The 14,255-nt window shown below is 40.5% G+C and overlaps 1 protein-coding gene across 1 annotated transcript in view; it reads left to right on the forward strand.

The window, feature by feature from the left end:
* Positions 1-14,255, forward strand: part of rbpj (recombination signal binding protein for immunoglobulin kappa J region) — a 51,459-nt gene that overhangs the window by 27,862 nt on the left and 9,342 nt on the right. The window contains exons 2-7 of the mRNA XM_023345585.1: positions 1,012-1,050; positions 8,133-8,228; positions 10,882-11,047; positions 11,862-12,036; positions 13,536-13,673; positions 13,805-13,917. Of these exons, the coding sequence (XP_023201353.1) occupies positions 1,012-1,050; positions 8,133-8,228; positions 10,882-11,047; positions 11,862-12,036; positions 13,536-13,673; positions 13,805-13,917 (727 nt within the window). The remainder of the gene's footprint in view (positions 1-1,011; positions 1,051-8,132; positions 8,229-10,881; positions 11,048-11,861; positions 12,037-13,535; positions 13,674-13,804; positions 13,918-14,255) is intronic.

Raw genomic sequence — 14,255 nt, forward strand, 5'->3', positions numbered from 1 at the left:
GCCTAAAGGGTCAGAAACACATTCAGTAGGGTTGTCAGACTTACTTTCTCGTGTGATTGTAGTGTAGAAGAGGCTTCGATCAGCTCTGCACAGATTAAACTCAGAGAGAGTTTTGACTTTTTCTTTTCCCAAAGTGGAATAACTGTACTCCAGAGACACAGTTCAGATTTATACTTGTGTTCTCAAGATAATCACCAAATTTCTTGATTTTCACTTTGCGTTGTCCATCAGTGTATTTCTAAAGCGCATAAATCAATAGTTTCCATCTGCTAAAGTTCATCTTAACTCAGAAATGTTACCTGACTTGGCCTCGTTGAGCCGTTGTCGTCGGGAGAGTTGAATCCCTCATCCTGTTAGGTGAGATTTACACCTGTTTGGCATCTTTCAGAAATCCGAAGTGATGAAATGCATCCAGTTCCTCTTGTGTCTGTGAGCCCTGTCACATCCTGTGGTGTCTAGTTTACAAAATGCTTAATGTTGACTCAGTGCTTGTGAAATTTATGAACCTTTGAACGAGAATCCCTGTCGTAAATTTATCAAGCGAGACATTTCTGGATTTCACTCCCCCCCCCAAAAAAACCCCAAAAAGCCAGAAGGCTGCTGCTCTACTTGTTCACCAACAAGTCGCTGAACAGTCATCAAACATCCAGGCCACCATGGGGCCATTTAGATGTGCAGATAACCAAGCTAAGTTTGTGGATGCGTCTTCTGAGCATACTAAGAGGTTAATCTAATCTTAAACAACCTGCAGCATGTGGCTGAGCTTCATGCACGTTTTTATAACGGTATCCTCTTGTCTTTTTTTTTTCTATTCAACCTCTCCACCCTCCGCTCGCTTTGACCTGCTTGCTTCTGTGGAAGTGCACTCTGTCAGGGTCAGAATGGGTGGATTTTGTGTGCATGGAAAGACGCGCCGTTTAGTAATGCCGTGTTTACCGTTTGTTTGTTTGCTTGTGGTTAATAACTGGCCCACTTATGTTTTTTTTTTTTTCTCACTTTGTGTGTCTGCAGGAAGTTTGGGGAGCGCCCTCAGCCACAGCGCCTAACAAGGTGAGAGATGTTTTGCTGGTTTTGTTTTGTCCGTTACAGTGCATAACATGTGTTAATTCTCGTGTTTTGATATGTTCGTCCGTCAGCTTGGGAACTGAAGTCTTTGGTGATTTAAGTGAAGTCAGAAATTCATATCTAAAGATGGAAAAGCTTAAAGTTCTTCCCCATTTTGACACGTTGCAACCACAAACTTCAAAGTATTTTGTTGGAGTTTGTTGGAGTAGACGAACACAAGCTTCATCTACTGCAACTACTAGTTATTTTAGTGATCGATTATCTAATATTCTGATAATTAATCAGTTACAGAGACATTTTATCGATTATTCTGACGATTAATTGACTAGTCAGACTATTAATCAGTTATTCTGATTAATCCATCGGCTACAAAAATTATTAATCAAATAAAAAATTGTCACATTCTGCAGAGTTTCCATTTAACCACTTAAGCATTTTTATACAATATTAGAAATACATAAAAAAATGCAAATAAACAAATAACTAAGTTTTTTTTAAAATGGGAAAATAAACATTTTATTCCCCAAAACTGAGTGACAGCACTCATTTAGTGTACACTTGATTATTTGTAGCAAAGGGTGTATCAGGCTACAGAGTACAAGATTATGTTCTGGTTAAATGAAACCAAAACTGGAAATTAGACATCACCCTGAAACACAGTGTGTCTCTATGGGAACACACAGTGATGACACCATTATGCTGTGGGGATTTTTTATTTTATTTTTTTTCAGTAGAGACGGGAAAGAGTCTATAAAAAGCTGATGAAGGCTGGAAAAGACTTTTGGCTGAAGTGGAGGTTCAACTTCTCCAAAAAACTAAAGATGGCTGAATAAAAAACAGATGCTTTTCCTTTCAGAATGTGTTTGTGAAAGTTTCTTTTAGCTTCACAATTAGACTCTGCAATTTTTTGTCACGAGATAAAATTCCAGTAAAATCCATGTAAGGGGTGTTGATACTTTTCCGTTCTGGTGATGTTGCCGCGTTGGTAAGGACTGCTGTGCATTTCTGGGTGGATTGCCTTTCGCAGCATCTTTTACCATCAGCCATCCTCAGTCTATCCGTTGTTCCCTGTTGTATTACATCACAGTTGCTCCGCTGCCATTGATTATGGCTCTGATCTCTGCTGAGACTTTCCTGTTCATAAGCCTGTGCGGTAAATGAGCTTCTTTCTCACAGTTTGTTTGTGGAGAGAATCAACCCTGAGAGATGGGACTTCTCCTCCATTCTCAGTCTTCAGCTCTAAAAACGCGCAGCGTCGAGTAACAACCCCGCTGCAGGTTTTCGGAGCGTTTCGTTTGCCTTCAGTTCGCTGCGAGTCGTTCAGCGCTCCGTGTTGTTGGATGCTGCGGCTCGCCGTAAAGCGCTTGCATGTGTTTCGCTTTTTTGCTTGTCATCTTTGTTATTTGGAACAGGTTATTGGGCTTTGCGTGCGCACATGTGCTCGGCTTTCGCACATGGCTCTCGGCGAGGAAATTGAGGGGTTGCACGTTGCCTGGAACTGCCGAGCTTTGGGTTTTGAGGGAAAAAAGAAAAAAAAAAGGGGCCCTAGCACCTTTTGATGTGTCCTCCTCTTTATTCATGTGCTGCCAGTTCCCTGGCTTGCAAGTGGCCCTTGGGTTCATGTGATGGTTTTTTGATGGCCCAAAATATGACAGACATGGAGCTTGCTCTTTCTCTCTCTCTTTCTCGCTCTCTCTCTTCCCTCTAAAACGGTCCCCTTTAAGTGCAGCTTGTGGTTGTACCACTGTGCATCGGGATGTTCTGCTCTTTGTTTTTTTTGTTTTTTTTTCAATTCCCCATTTCTAAAGGTTTCGCTACGTCAATTTTCCACTTTTAAGCGTAACTGGATGACTTTCTGTTTGGCATCAGCCCTGACCCCGAAGAGAGCGCATCATCCCTTTTTAGGGGCGTCCGAAGTTAGTCCGCAGAGAGGGTTGCAGGTTTGAATCTGTAGGTGAGTTTGTGAAGGGGGATCTGAGACACCGGTTCTGTGGAAGGACGCGCAGCTAAGTTGGATTGCCTGACAAACCACCCAGCTGTCACGGCAAAAACATGTCAAAATCTTCTCTTTTTTTCTTTTTTTGTAGTTACAGTTGAGTAATTCACCATCATTACACACATTTTAAAATGAAATAGGACCTCAGTAAGGACAGAAAGTGGGATTAAATATAACTACCAATTACTTTAGTTAATCTGTCAATTATTCTGATGATTAATCGGATAAAGAATTTTATTTTATTTAGATTTTATTTGACCACTTAAGCATTTTCTGCACAGTATTAGAAATAAATTGAAAGATGCAAATACAAAACTTATTCATGTCCATTTTTGAAAAGGGAAAACAAACATCTTATTGCCTAAAAAATTATATGGGAAAGTAATCCATCCATTTTCTAACACCCTTGTCCCTAGTGGGGTCAGGAGGTGCTGGTGTCTATCTCCAGCTAACGTTCCGGGCCAGAGGCGGGTTCACCCTGGTGAGGTCGCCAGTCTGTCACAGGGAAAGTAATATATATCGGAATATATTTCAGGTCATACATTAGTGAATATATTTTCCTTTGGTAGAAAAACCTTTACGAAAGTCTGGCGGTCTGGTGCATTAAGCTCACCTAGCTTCTTTTTTTAATGGCAGTTTTGTTTGCAGAGACTTCATTATTCATTCTGTTTATTTATTTATTGTTTGGGATATTTAAAATGTCTTCCTGTTCCAGGGATAAATATGCAGTAGTAGTTAAATTTAATTAATATCTGAGAGAGAGTTTACTGACATTATCATGCCATAACCATCTGAAAATCATATCATCTGAAAATGGTTTCAAAACAACAGTATTATTGTCTATTGCAAACATTTTTTGGAGTATTTATCATCCAGCAAAATTTGCTATTGTGACATTGTGACAGGCCTAGGGAAAAGTATAGTGGCCTCTTTTTTTTTTCCGGCAACTAACGGTCATTGTGCAGCAACAGGTGGTGGAGGGGCAGTTCTGTATATCTGCATGCTAAAGAAAAAGAAAACTCTGGTCATTACTTGGGCATTTTATGGACAGGATTTAAACCACAGGAGGGATATGATGGACAAGCTACAGCAGGTTAGAATATGTGAGTTTATCAATGGACTAATAATGACTATAACCTGCTGTGCATTATTATTGTTATTATTATTGTTAGTAGTAGTAGTTGATTTGACCACTTACATGAGTTGCACAGCACATTGTGACTATGCAATATCAAATGATCCAAAATGCAAGACACGTCGCATGCTTAAAACTCCGTTTAGCAGCTCAACCTCCGTTTTTCTAGGAAATGTACCCTAGTAGTATGGTCACTCAAATTAATCAAGGGATTCAATACAGTTTTAGATTGCTAATATATTGGAAATCTGCAGCACTAATTGCGGCATTCTTTAGCTCAGTCCTTTGGGCAGATGCAAACCTCACAAACTGATAAACAAATAAACAAATGTAGAAAAATCTCTATTGCTTTTGAGGTCAGTTGGTATTGAAAATATTACATGTTGAAAATGTTTTCCCTTGTTGCTCAGCACAGATTTTAGTTTAAAAATTCGTTAAGGTTTGGGAGGTTCAATCAGCGGGCTTCTGAAACTAGTTGAGCTTTTTCACTGTGCATGACCGTAAAAGGGTGCCCACTCTCTACGTGTGTGTGTGTGTGTGTATGGGGCAGTGTAGAGACAGGGACAGTCCCACTCTGCTTTAGCTGCTGCTGCAGATGAAAAGCCAGATGCCTTGTCTGCTCCTCTTCATCTGAAGACTCATTTAACTTGCCTTTGCTGACACACACACACACACACACACACACACACACACACACACACACACACACACACACACACACACACACACACACACACACACACACACACACACACACACACACACACACATGCACACCACAGTCCTTCTGGGTTTTTTTTGTTAGTTTTTTTACTGGTATGTGTTTGACACTTTTTTTTTTTTGGTGGTCTCACCTCTTATACGTTTTCCCCTTGTATTTGTTTTATCTGTTCTCTTTTTCTCTGTTTCCCTTCCCTCTGTCCCCTTCTGCCTCTATTGGAGTTTATTTTCTTAGAATAAACATGCAAATTTCCTTTAAGCCCTCCAAAAAATTACAGCTCTATTTCCCGTCATTCTGCTATTGCATCAGATTATTTGTGATACTTCCTTTCTTTTTTTTTCCACTTTCTCTGCTCTGACAGACTTGATTCATATAGCTACTTTCTGGGGGGGTGGAGATAGGAAGGGTTCTTTATAAACAATTTGTGCTTAATTTCCTTAAAAGGCTGGATGCATGTTTTTAATTTTGCATGCTAAATTTCAAGAACATGTCTTTTTTTTTAAATCTTTGTCTACACGCTAGTTTTCCACAGGAAGTTGGTTTGTGTGCGCTGGTCACTGTCTCACTTCTCCTTCTGACTTTTGCGCTAAAGGAGACACAACTCGATGCTCCGAGTGAGAAGCGGCCGATTAGCCAGTTGATCCTAGAAACACCAGATTTGATCAGATTTTGTTGTTTTTTTTCTATATAAATCCTCCTTTGACAGACCTGTTTTCTAGGAACCAAACTTGTAACACCTTTCTGTGGACATCTCTGTAAATGAATTATTTTTAGTAAAAGTTTTACCTTTTCACTGTTCATACGTTTTGCTGCAAATAAAAGCAACACGTTGGCCAACATATTGACCAACGTTTTCTCCTTGTACCAAGTTCTTGCCGATGCTCGTGGACTCTACTAAGAGTCAGCGTCCCGGCCCTTTTACGTTTTTATTTATACGTTTTTATAAAGTTCAGGAATCACCCCCCTCGACGGACTATTGCTGCTTCCTCCAGGAAGTTGCGATCACAACTTTTATCATTCGCAAATTTTCCGCGGACTTTCAATCTTAACCAGTCATCGCACCTTTTCTGTAAATCTTACAGATCACATTAGCATTTACAGTATTATGTTCTTTTTTGACCAATCACTGACTTTTTTTAATGTTCTGTTTGATTTGCTTCTCTTGTGCATTCAGTTCATGTTAACTTGAATGACCAATATGAAATTCTTCATTTCCACTTTGACAACTTTCTCAGGGCAGGATTTGGTTTGTATTAAGAGTGCCATTTCAAGAAGGTACTTAAAATGTCATTTGCATGTAAAATGTAAGTTAAAATCCAGTTTGTCTTTTTGGGGAAGGTTTTGTGCATCGATTTCAATTTTTTTGCAAGATCATGTTATGGAAAAAATAAAGCTTTAAAGTAGTGTAACTTTGGCCCCACCTTTAAAGAAAGAAAATGCAGAAAAATCCGTAATTTCATGCCGCAACAATCACAAAAGCAAAACCATGAAGGGTCTGAATAACGACCCTCAGAGTGAAAGCTTCCTTTTGAGCTAAAGCCGATCTGTCTCGATAGGCGAACGTCGCTGCAGCGGTCTGGTTCTGGTTTGGTTTCTTGAGCTGTGAAACAGTGTTAACCAAAAGCCAAGGGGTGTTGCACATAACCGAGCTGACACTAGTTTCTTATTCTAGCAGCTTGCAGCACTCTGGAGGAAGATCTGAAGATATGAGTGCAGACTTACATTCTTTCTTAACACCTCAGGACAGCTGCGTCCTTCTCTAACTAAGCGGTGATATTTGAATCTGTCAGACAGTGAAGGGAGGAAAACATCAGTCCCTGACCTTTATTGGTTTCACACCAACCCCAAGACAAAGTTTAGAAAAAAACAAAACACCTGTTGGTGATTTATTTAAAGAATGAAGAAAGTAAGCATTGAAAAAAATCTTATTCGCAGACTTTTCCCTTCCCGTTGTCTAAAGCAGTGGTTTCCAAACTGTCCTTCCTTCCTTCCTTTGTCCTTTCTGAATTTCCTTCCTTCTGCCCTCCCTTTGTTCTTTCTTCCTTTTCCTTTACCTTTCCTTCCATTTTCCCTTAATTTTGTCCGTCTTTCCTGTCTGTGGTTTTTGTCAGGTTTCCTATTCCAGTTCTCAGTATTTTTGCCTTTTTGAATTAATATGAAGGAACTAAAAATGTGTAAAGTCAATATTTCTGTAAGAATTTAAGATAAATCCTTTTAGGGACCCTGATAAATGGATGCTTCAGATCAGTTCCGCTGCTTGTTCTTGTTTATAAGATTTGGCCAGTCAGTAATTCAGAAATTGCTAAATTCTGCTTTGCTGTCAGATGGAAATATCCAATAAAAATGTCATTAGAGTGACGTAAGAAAGCCTTCTCTAGTCCATTATGAAATGGATAAACCACAATTCCTCTTGGACTTCCTCCTCTGCTGCATCCCCTCCACTCCCCTAACACACACACACACACGCACACACACACACACACGCACACACACAAAGCTGCGCTCTGAGGAGGCCCCATACTTTTCATAACAAAGGCTCTGTCGAACTCCAGCTCTGAGCCTAACGTTGGAGACTGGGACGGCATTTATCTGTCTGTGTGTGTGTGAAGACCCTGGCGTGTCAGGTGTCACTGACATCTGTTCATGTGTACAGCCTGAGCCGAGGTGTGATGTGGTGTCTCCATCTAAACGCGATCTGTGCCTTTTAAGGGGCAAGAATCTCCGAATGAGAAAAAAACCAGAAAAATCTCCACAAAACAAGAAGTTTTTGCTGGTGAGGTCAGCTTTGTTGTTGTTGTTTTTCTCCCCTCTCTATCCTTCCATTACTCCCCTCTTTCTCTTTCTCGCTCTCTCTCTACATCTTCTGTTTCTCCTCCACGTTCCCGTCTCCTGCTCCCCTCCGTCCCCCTGAGCCAGGCGTTGAGAGTTCAGCCCACCCCCACACGGACACATCTGGGGGAGAGCAGAACTTCTTGGCAAGCGCTCGAGTCTTTTGTTGGGTCATCCTGAGTTCACTGTATGCGTTTCCTCACCTCAATCTGATTACATGTGTGACACTTGTGCATTCACTTCGGGTTTTTTTTTTTTCTCAAGCTATGCTTTTTGATGAATCATTGCAACTCTAATCCAACGAAAAGAAGAAAAAAAAAAACCTTTACCTTCCAAGTGACAAGGTATGTCGGCGATAAAACCTTAATGTTTCTGTTTTGTTGCAGAGAAGCGATGAGGAATTACCTAAAGGAGCGAGGCGACCAAACCGTCATGATCCTGCACGCAAAAGTTGCACAGAAATCCTACGGCAATGAGAAAAGGTGAGCCTCCGATCGACGTTGGCCGTCTTCCTCTCTCTGAACGATCGCCGCACTTGGACGCCACGCTGCCGTGAGAAAGAAACCGTCACAAAACAAAACCCGTGTAACCCCACAACATCTCTGAAAAGAGCAGGCAGTCATTAGAGGGATTGACACAGACTGGGTGTTATGGATTAGTTCGTCCCCAGGATGCTGAACACAGAACTCGTACCTTGAGTTTTTCCGCATGGAGTTTGAGCTCGCTTTGGGCTCATGTGGGTTCTTTAGTATGGACAAAAATATATTTTTTCCAAACGTTTCATTTCTCCCATGTTGTAGATGAAACGCGTTATAAAGCTCTATAAGTGTGAAGGTTTTGACTTGGATGTAGAGCTGCAAAAAAATCATTTTCACAATTGACAAAGGAATACTTTGACACAGTATTTGAAAGGATACAAATCAGAGGTGCACCAACAAATTGCCCCTGATTTCCTTAATTTTTGAGAGATCGGCAATCGGCCGTTGCTTGCGTGTAGAACCGATTCTGTCCACCTCAAAAGAAAATTAACCCACTGACACCCACCAGGTTTTGTCCACACATAAATTGTTCCAGGAGTAATCAGGATAATCAATAATATTGTTGGTTTGAGGCCATTTTTAAGCAATACAATGATAATGACATACTAATAACGCAAGAACATATTCTCAAGGATCAATAAACTTTCAATTCTAATGAACATTTAACACTCGAACTGGAAGACATCTTAAATATCCAAAATAAATAAACAAAACAATAAATAAAATTAATTATGACGTCTCTGCAAACAAGTCTTAAGTTTTCCTTAAAAAAAATGTTTAGCTCAAACCGAAGCACCAAACTGAAGACTTTTATCATCCAGTTTTTTGGTAGAAAGAAAGGGAGAAGAGTTAAACGATAGATCATGCCAATGGAAATTTACTTTGTCTTAATTTATCTTTCATTTAATTGATTTATTAATTATTGTGACAAACCTAGTCCACAGTCAACGCAGCTCGTGTTTCCTCCCATCATTCTTCAGCTGATCGCCTCCATTCTACGCCGCATTGATGCAGTAATTCAAGCAAAACAAACAGAATTGAACCGACTTTCCAGAAGCGGGTCATTTCTGTAAGCACTTATGTGATAATCTGATTCATCTATGAACCAAAGTGATCCAAACTACCAGAAAATAAAAGCTTGGAATATTTCACTCTTTGTGTAATGAATGTATGCGTTACATGACAAAAAATATTAGTTTGTACAATATCCAGGTTTGGTGTTTTCTGCTACAGTTTGCGTAATCTCATGAACAAAACTGTTTCAAACTCGATTTTCCAGTATATATATATTTTTTAAAGTAAAAGTGTTAATTGTTGCCGTGTTATGGACTGGAGACCTGAACACCGCCTCTCACCTATCAGTTATTGTTTGAATATAAACAAAGCAACATTTTTCTTCAGGTATTGCACTGATCGGTCTTGACGGAAAGTATGGAAATCGCATTGAGCTGAAGCCAGCTAGAGCTGGAAGTCGAACTCCTCCAGAGGGAATGTTTTGGGAAATCGGGAGGATTTTCATTGGTTGGATCTAAGCTGCAGAGCCTGCTGCCGTCAAACTTTTCAATTCATTTTCTATGCAACACATGTAACTGCACTTCAATCAGCAGCTGATGCAACACCTCCAGTTTTTTGGGCTTTTTTTCAACTCCGCTTTCTCGAACTCTTCTCTTCTTCCTCAAACCCTTCCTGTAACGCTGCGCTTCACCTTTCCACCCCTCGCTGCAACTTTTTATAGCCTCCCGCCCCTCCTGCCCCCGAAACGCTGCGCGTCTTCATTCCGCTGCTCTCTGCGGCTCCGCTGCGTTTTTTGGCTTCGCTTGCGACACTGCTTGCAATCTCATCAGGCCGCCTATCTCTTGGTAAATCAAACGTTGGACGCCAACCGCCAAGAGCTGGAAAAGATGAATTCCTCAGATAATAGTCTTTGTCCGGCAGGACTTTGCAGGATGCTGCTTTGTTATTATCAGGTTGCACCGCTCTCCATGGCTCTCTCTGTTTTTACCCACGGGTCTCAAGAGTGGAGGTGAACGAAGAACCTTAAAGGCACCCCCCCACCCCCCAGTTTCTCGCCGCTTCTCGCTCTTCTGTGCTTTTTATAGGAGGTGAAAGTAGACAAACACCCACAGAGTCAGAGACTGGAGTTGCGAAACAGTTTGCTCTCCAGTTCCACATGAACCCAGTCCGTCCAGTAATGAGCCGATTTCTTCTTTTTCAACGGTTTATTTCTGAAGGACTAAAATGTCTAAAAATTATTTAGAAACTTAGTTTTTTGTTTGTGTGTGTGTGTGTGTGTGTGTGTGTCTACACCGCAAAGTGCAACAACTGTTGAAATAAAGTTGCATTTAAAAATATTGAACCAGATTTTGTTTTTTTTCACTGCAAGAGAGATGTCACCAGGCTGCCCTCTAGTGGTGTCAATTAGGATGCACAATATTTTGTTTAAGTATTTGAGTTCAAATAATTATTTTTATATCTGAAATGTGAATAAATGTTGATTCTTAAAAGCTCAAGGCATATTTAGAGAAGGTTGTCTTGGAAACAGAGCTGCTTTGGAAAAAAAACCCCAAAAATATGACACTCACCTCATTGTTTCCAGGTTCTTCTGCCCTCCTCCCTGTGTCTACCTGATGGGCAGCGGCTGGAAGAAAAAGAAGGAGCAGATGGAGAGAGACGGCTGCAATGAGCACGAGTCGCAGCCGTGTGCCTTCATTGGCATCGGCAACAGCGACCAAGAAATGCAACAGCTCAACCTAGAGGGAAAGGTACAAATTACACAAAAAGACGCCCAAAAGAAAGCGTTTGCTCTGGAGCCACAGCCACTCCTTCACATCCCTCCAGTCAAGATGAAGGGATGTGACATAACCGGAGACGGCTGAGCAGCTACAAAATAAACACAGATGTGTCTGATTCAGTGCCAGCAAGTTGCTCACAAAATTAATAAATTCTTTCCAATTCTTTTGATGATAAATTATTCTTTCATATTCAGTTAAAAAATACTTCACTCATCCAAAAGGGGAATGAAATGTCAGTAATGGCATTGAAATCATTATTATGAGTTTCAACAAATAGAAATAATGCTGGTAATTTTTAACTGACCTAAAGTAAGAGAAGTTTGGTCTGATTTAACTTCAGATGGCGAGGGGAAAACAGCTGTATGTGTGTTTTTATTCTGTGTATTTAAACTTCTGGTGGATTCCTCCAAATTTGCACTGCGTGCACCTTATATGTGCAAGCTGAAATGAAGGAATACTCACTCAAAACCAATCAAATTGCAGCCGTCACAATCTGACAACCTTGTTGGATTAACCAATATTTAGACTTAGAAGAAAGTCCAGTGAAGATCCTAAGAGGAATTGTGGATTCACTCACTTTCGCAGCGAATTATATTAAAGGAGATTCTAAGTAAATTCAGAACAAACAAACATTAGATAAGAGTTTTCAGCGGATTTTTCTAAACATCCAGCAGCAGATAAATGAACACAAAAACATAAATCTGACGTTGACCTATCAGTTCGCTTTGCATTTTGAGCAAAAATAATCCAACTCTTCACAATTTCTCCTCCTTCTCCACGACAGAATTATTGCACAGCCAAAACCTTGTACATATCCGACTCCGACAAGAGAAAGCACTTCATGTTGTCCGTCAAGATGTTCTACGGCAACAGCGCAGACATTGGCGTCTTCCTCAGCAAGAGGATCAAAGTCATCTCCAAGCCCTCCAAAAAGAAGCAGTCCCTCAAAAACGCTGACCGTGAGTTGGACGAGTTTCCTCTTTTGTGTCTTTGTCCGCTGTCGGTTCACAGTTGGAGCACAATCGTCAAATCTGCGTTAGTAAAACATTTGACACTACAACACATTTGACTTTTCTAGCAGAAATAGGTCAGCACTGTAGACTGAAGAAATACATTTTTTTAGAGATGCTCTCCAGGTTTCTAGAGCTTATCTTGTCCTTTTGGGTTAGATTTTATATTTATAAATGTCAAAACTAACAGAACGTCAGTACTTTTCACTGCTTTTAACTCAAAATATTAACTTGCAGTTCTGTATACTTTAGTTGGAAAACTACAGAATGTAAATACTGTAACTGACTGTTTCATGTCATCCATTTCCTAAGACAGTGTGCGTCAAAGTAAGTTTTATCTGTGAAAATTAAATGTTTTGGAGTCAAATAGTTTTACAAAATTGATTTAAATTTACCTGAGAAGTTGTCTAATAAAGATAAAATTATTCAATATTTTATTCTACTAAGCAGCAAACATCACAGTGAAACATTGTCTCTTCTGGTCATATTTATGTAAGTTAAGCAGGAAAAAAACAAAACAAATACAAATAAAAGCATAAAAATAAGTCACATGTTATTAGGTGCATAATTCTAACAGCAGAGCTGTATTTTAACACCTAACAAGGATTTCAAATGAAGGGGGGGAAAAATTAGCTTAATTACTTTCTTGACATTTTAACTCTGTAAAATGCAAACATTGAGTTTAAATTTACATCTTCAGCATCATTTTCTGTCAATGACTCACTTTTGTGCCTCAGAGCTTTCCCAGTGTAAAGACAAGCTCTTCTTTCTAGCAGCTTTTAGTGCTTTTCACTAGCATTCATGGCAGGAGGTGTGGTAGACCAGCACTGTGTTCAGACCAGACTTTCTCCCAGGTTTGTGGCACCACTAATTGTCAGGAACCTGTTTGGGCGGATTGTTTCAGCGGTCTGAACGAAGTAGAGTCGTAAATCTTCTCATCAGCGCACATTCGTGTTTGAACTGCTGATGTTCTCACGTCAACATGAGCAGTTTCTTATTTTTATTAAGAAAAATGATTCTTAAGGAAAAGGTTAGATGTGCAATCATTGGTAATTTTTTAAAGAGGAGAAAATTAAGAAAAAGCTTTGAATTCTATTACTTGTGCTTTTACCTTATGTTTTCATTCAAGTTTTATTATCTGAACCCTTATTGGTTGCTTTTGGACTGTTTCCCCCCATTAAATGTCCCCGCATTTTGCACATTTAAATTCAAGTAAAGTGTGGAGTTCAAACTAAAAATGTGTCATAAAAAAAAGAAAGGAATAATTAGGGGGGAAAAAAGTAAGTAAGTTTAACCACCAGGGGGCAGCATCGTTAAATCTACAGTTTCTGTCCAGCAGCTGTTGTGTGATGCAGCCGCGCTCCGCCTGGCTGTTTTTACACCTTTTGTCACCCGGTGGGCAGCAGGCTGTGTTCTCCTTACGTAAGCCTGTCTGTTCTCGCCCACAGTGTGCATCGCATCAGGGACCAAGGTGGCGCTGTTCAACCGACTGCGCTCCCAAACGGTCAGCACGCGCTACCTGCACGTGGAGGGGGGCAACTTCCACGCCAGTTCCCAGCAGTGGGGGGCTTTTTACATCCACCTGTGTGAGTCGCCCTCACCCAAACGTGACGATATGTCGCTGAGGGATGAACTGAAGTGACTGACTGACTGTGGTGAGTGTGTGGTGGGGGGGAACATCAAGCAGCTCTGATTGGTCGTTCCTTTGCGTTTCCAGTGGACGACGAGGAGTCAGAAGGAGAGGAGTTCACTGTGAGAGATGGTTACATCCACTACGGCCAGACGGTCAAGCTGGTGTGCTCGGTCACCGGCATGGCGCTGCCCAGACTGGTAAAAAAATAAATAATAATAGTTAATAATAACCATCTCAATGATTGAGATCAGGGGAAACATTAAAAGCATCAAACTGCAGCAGAAACAGGCGAACATTTTTGCTGTTCCTCCGCCAACACTCACAAATAGGAGCTGAGTGACGCTGCTGTCCTGCCTCTGTCCAAACATGTCAAAACCAGACTGCCAGTACTCACAAAATCATGTTATGTTCTTTTATTTATATATATATATATATGCAGTATATGTGTGTGTGTAAACAGTTTTTACCCCGTTTTTGTTTTCCACACTGAGGAAACTAGATCTTCTCATTGTTCTTTAATTAGCAGGCTGCACAG

This window comes from Xiphophorus maculatus, chromosome 14, assembly GCF_002775205.1.
Source record: "Xiphophorus maculatus strain JP 163 A chromosome 14, X_maculatus-5.0-male, whole genome shotgun sequence".
NCBI lineage: Eukaryota > Metazoa > Chordata > Actinopteri > Cyprinodontiformes > Poeciliidae > Xiphophorus > Xiphophorus maculatus.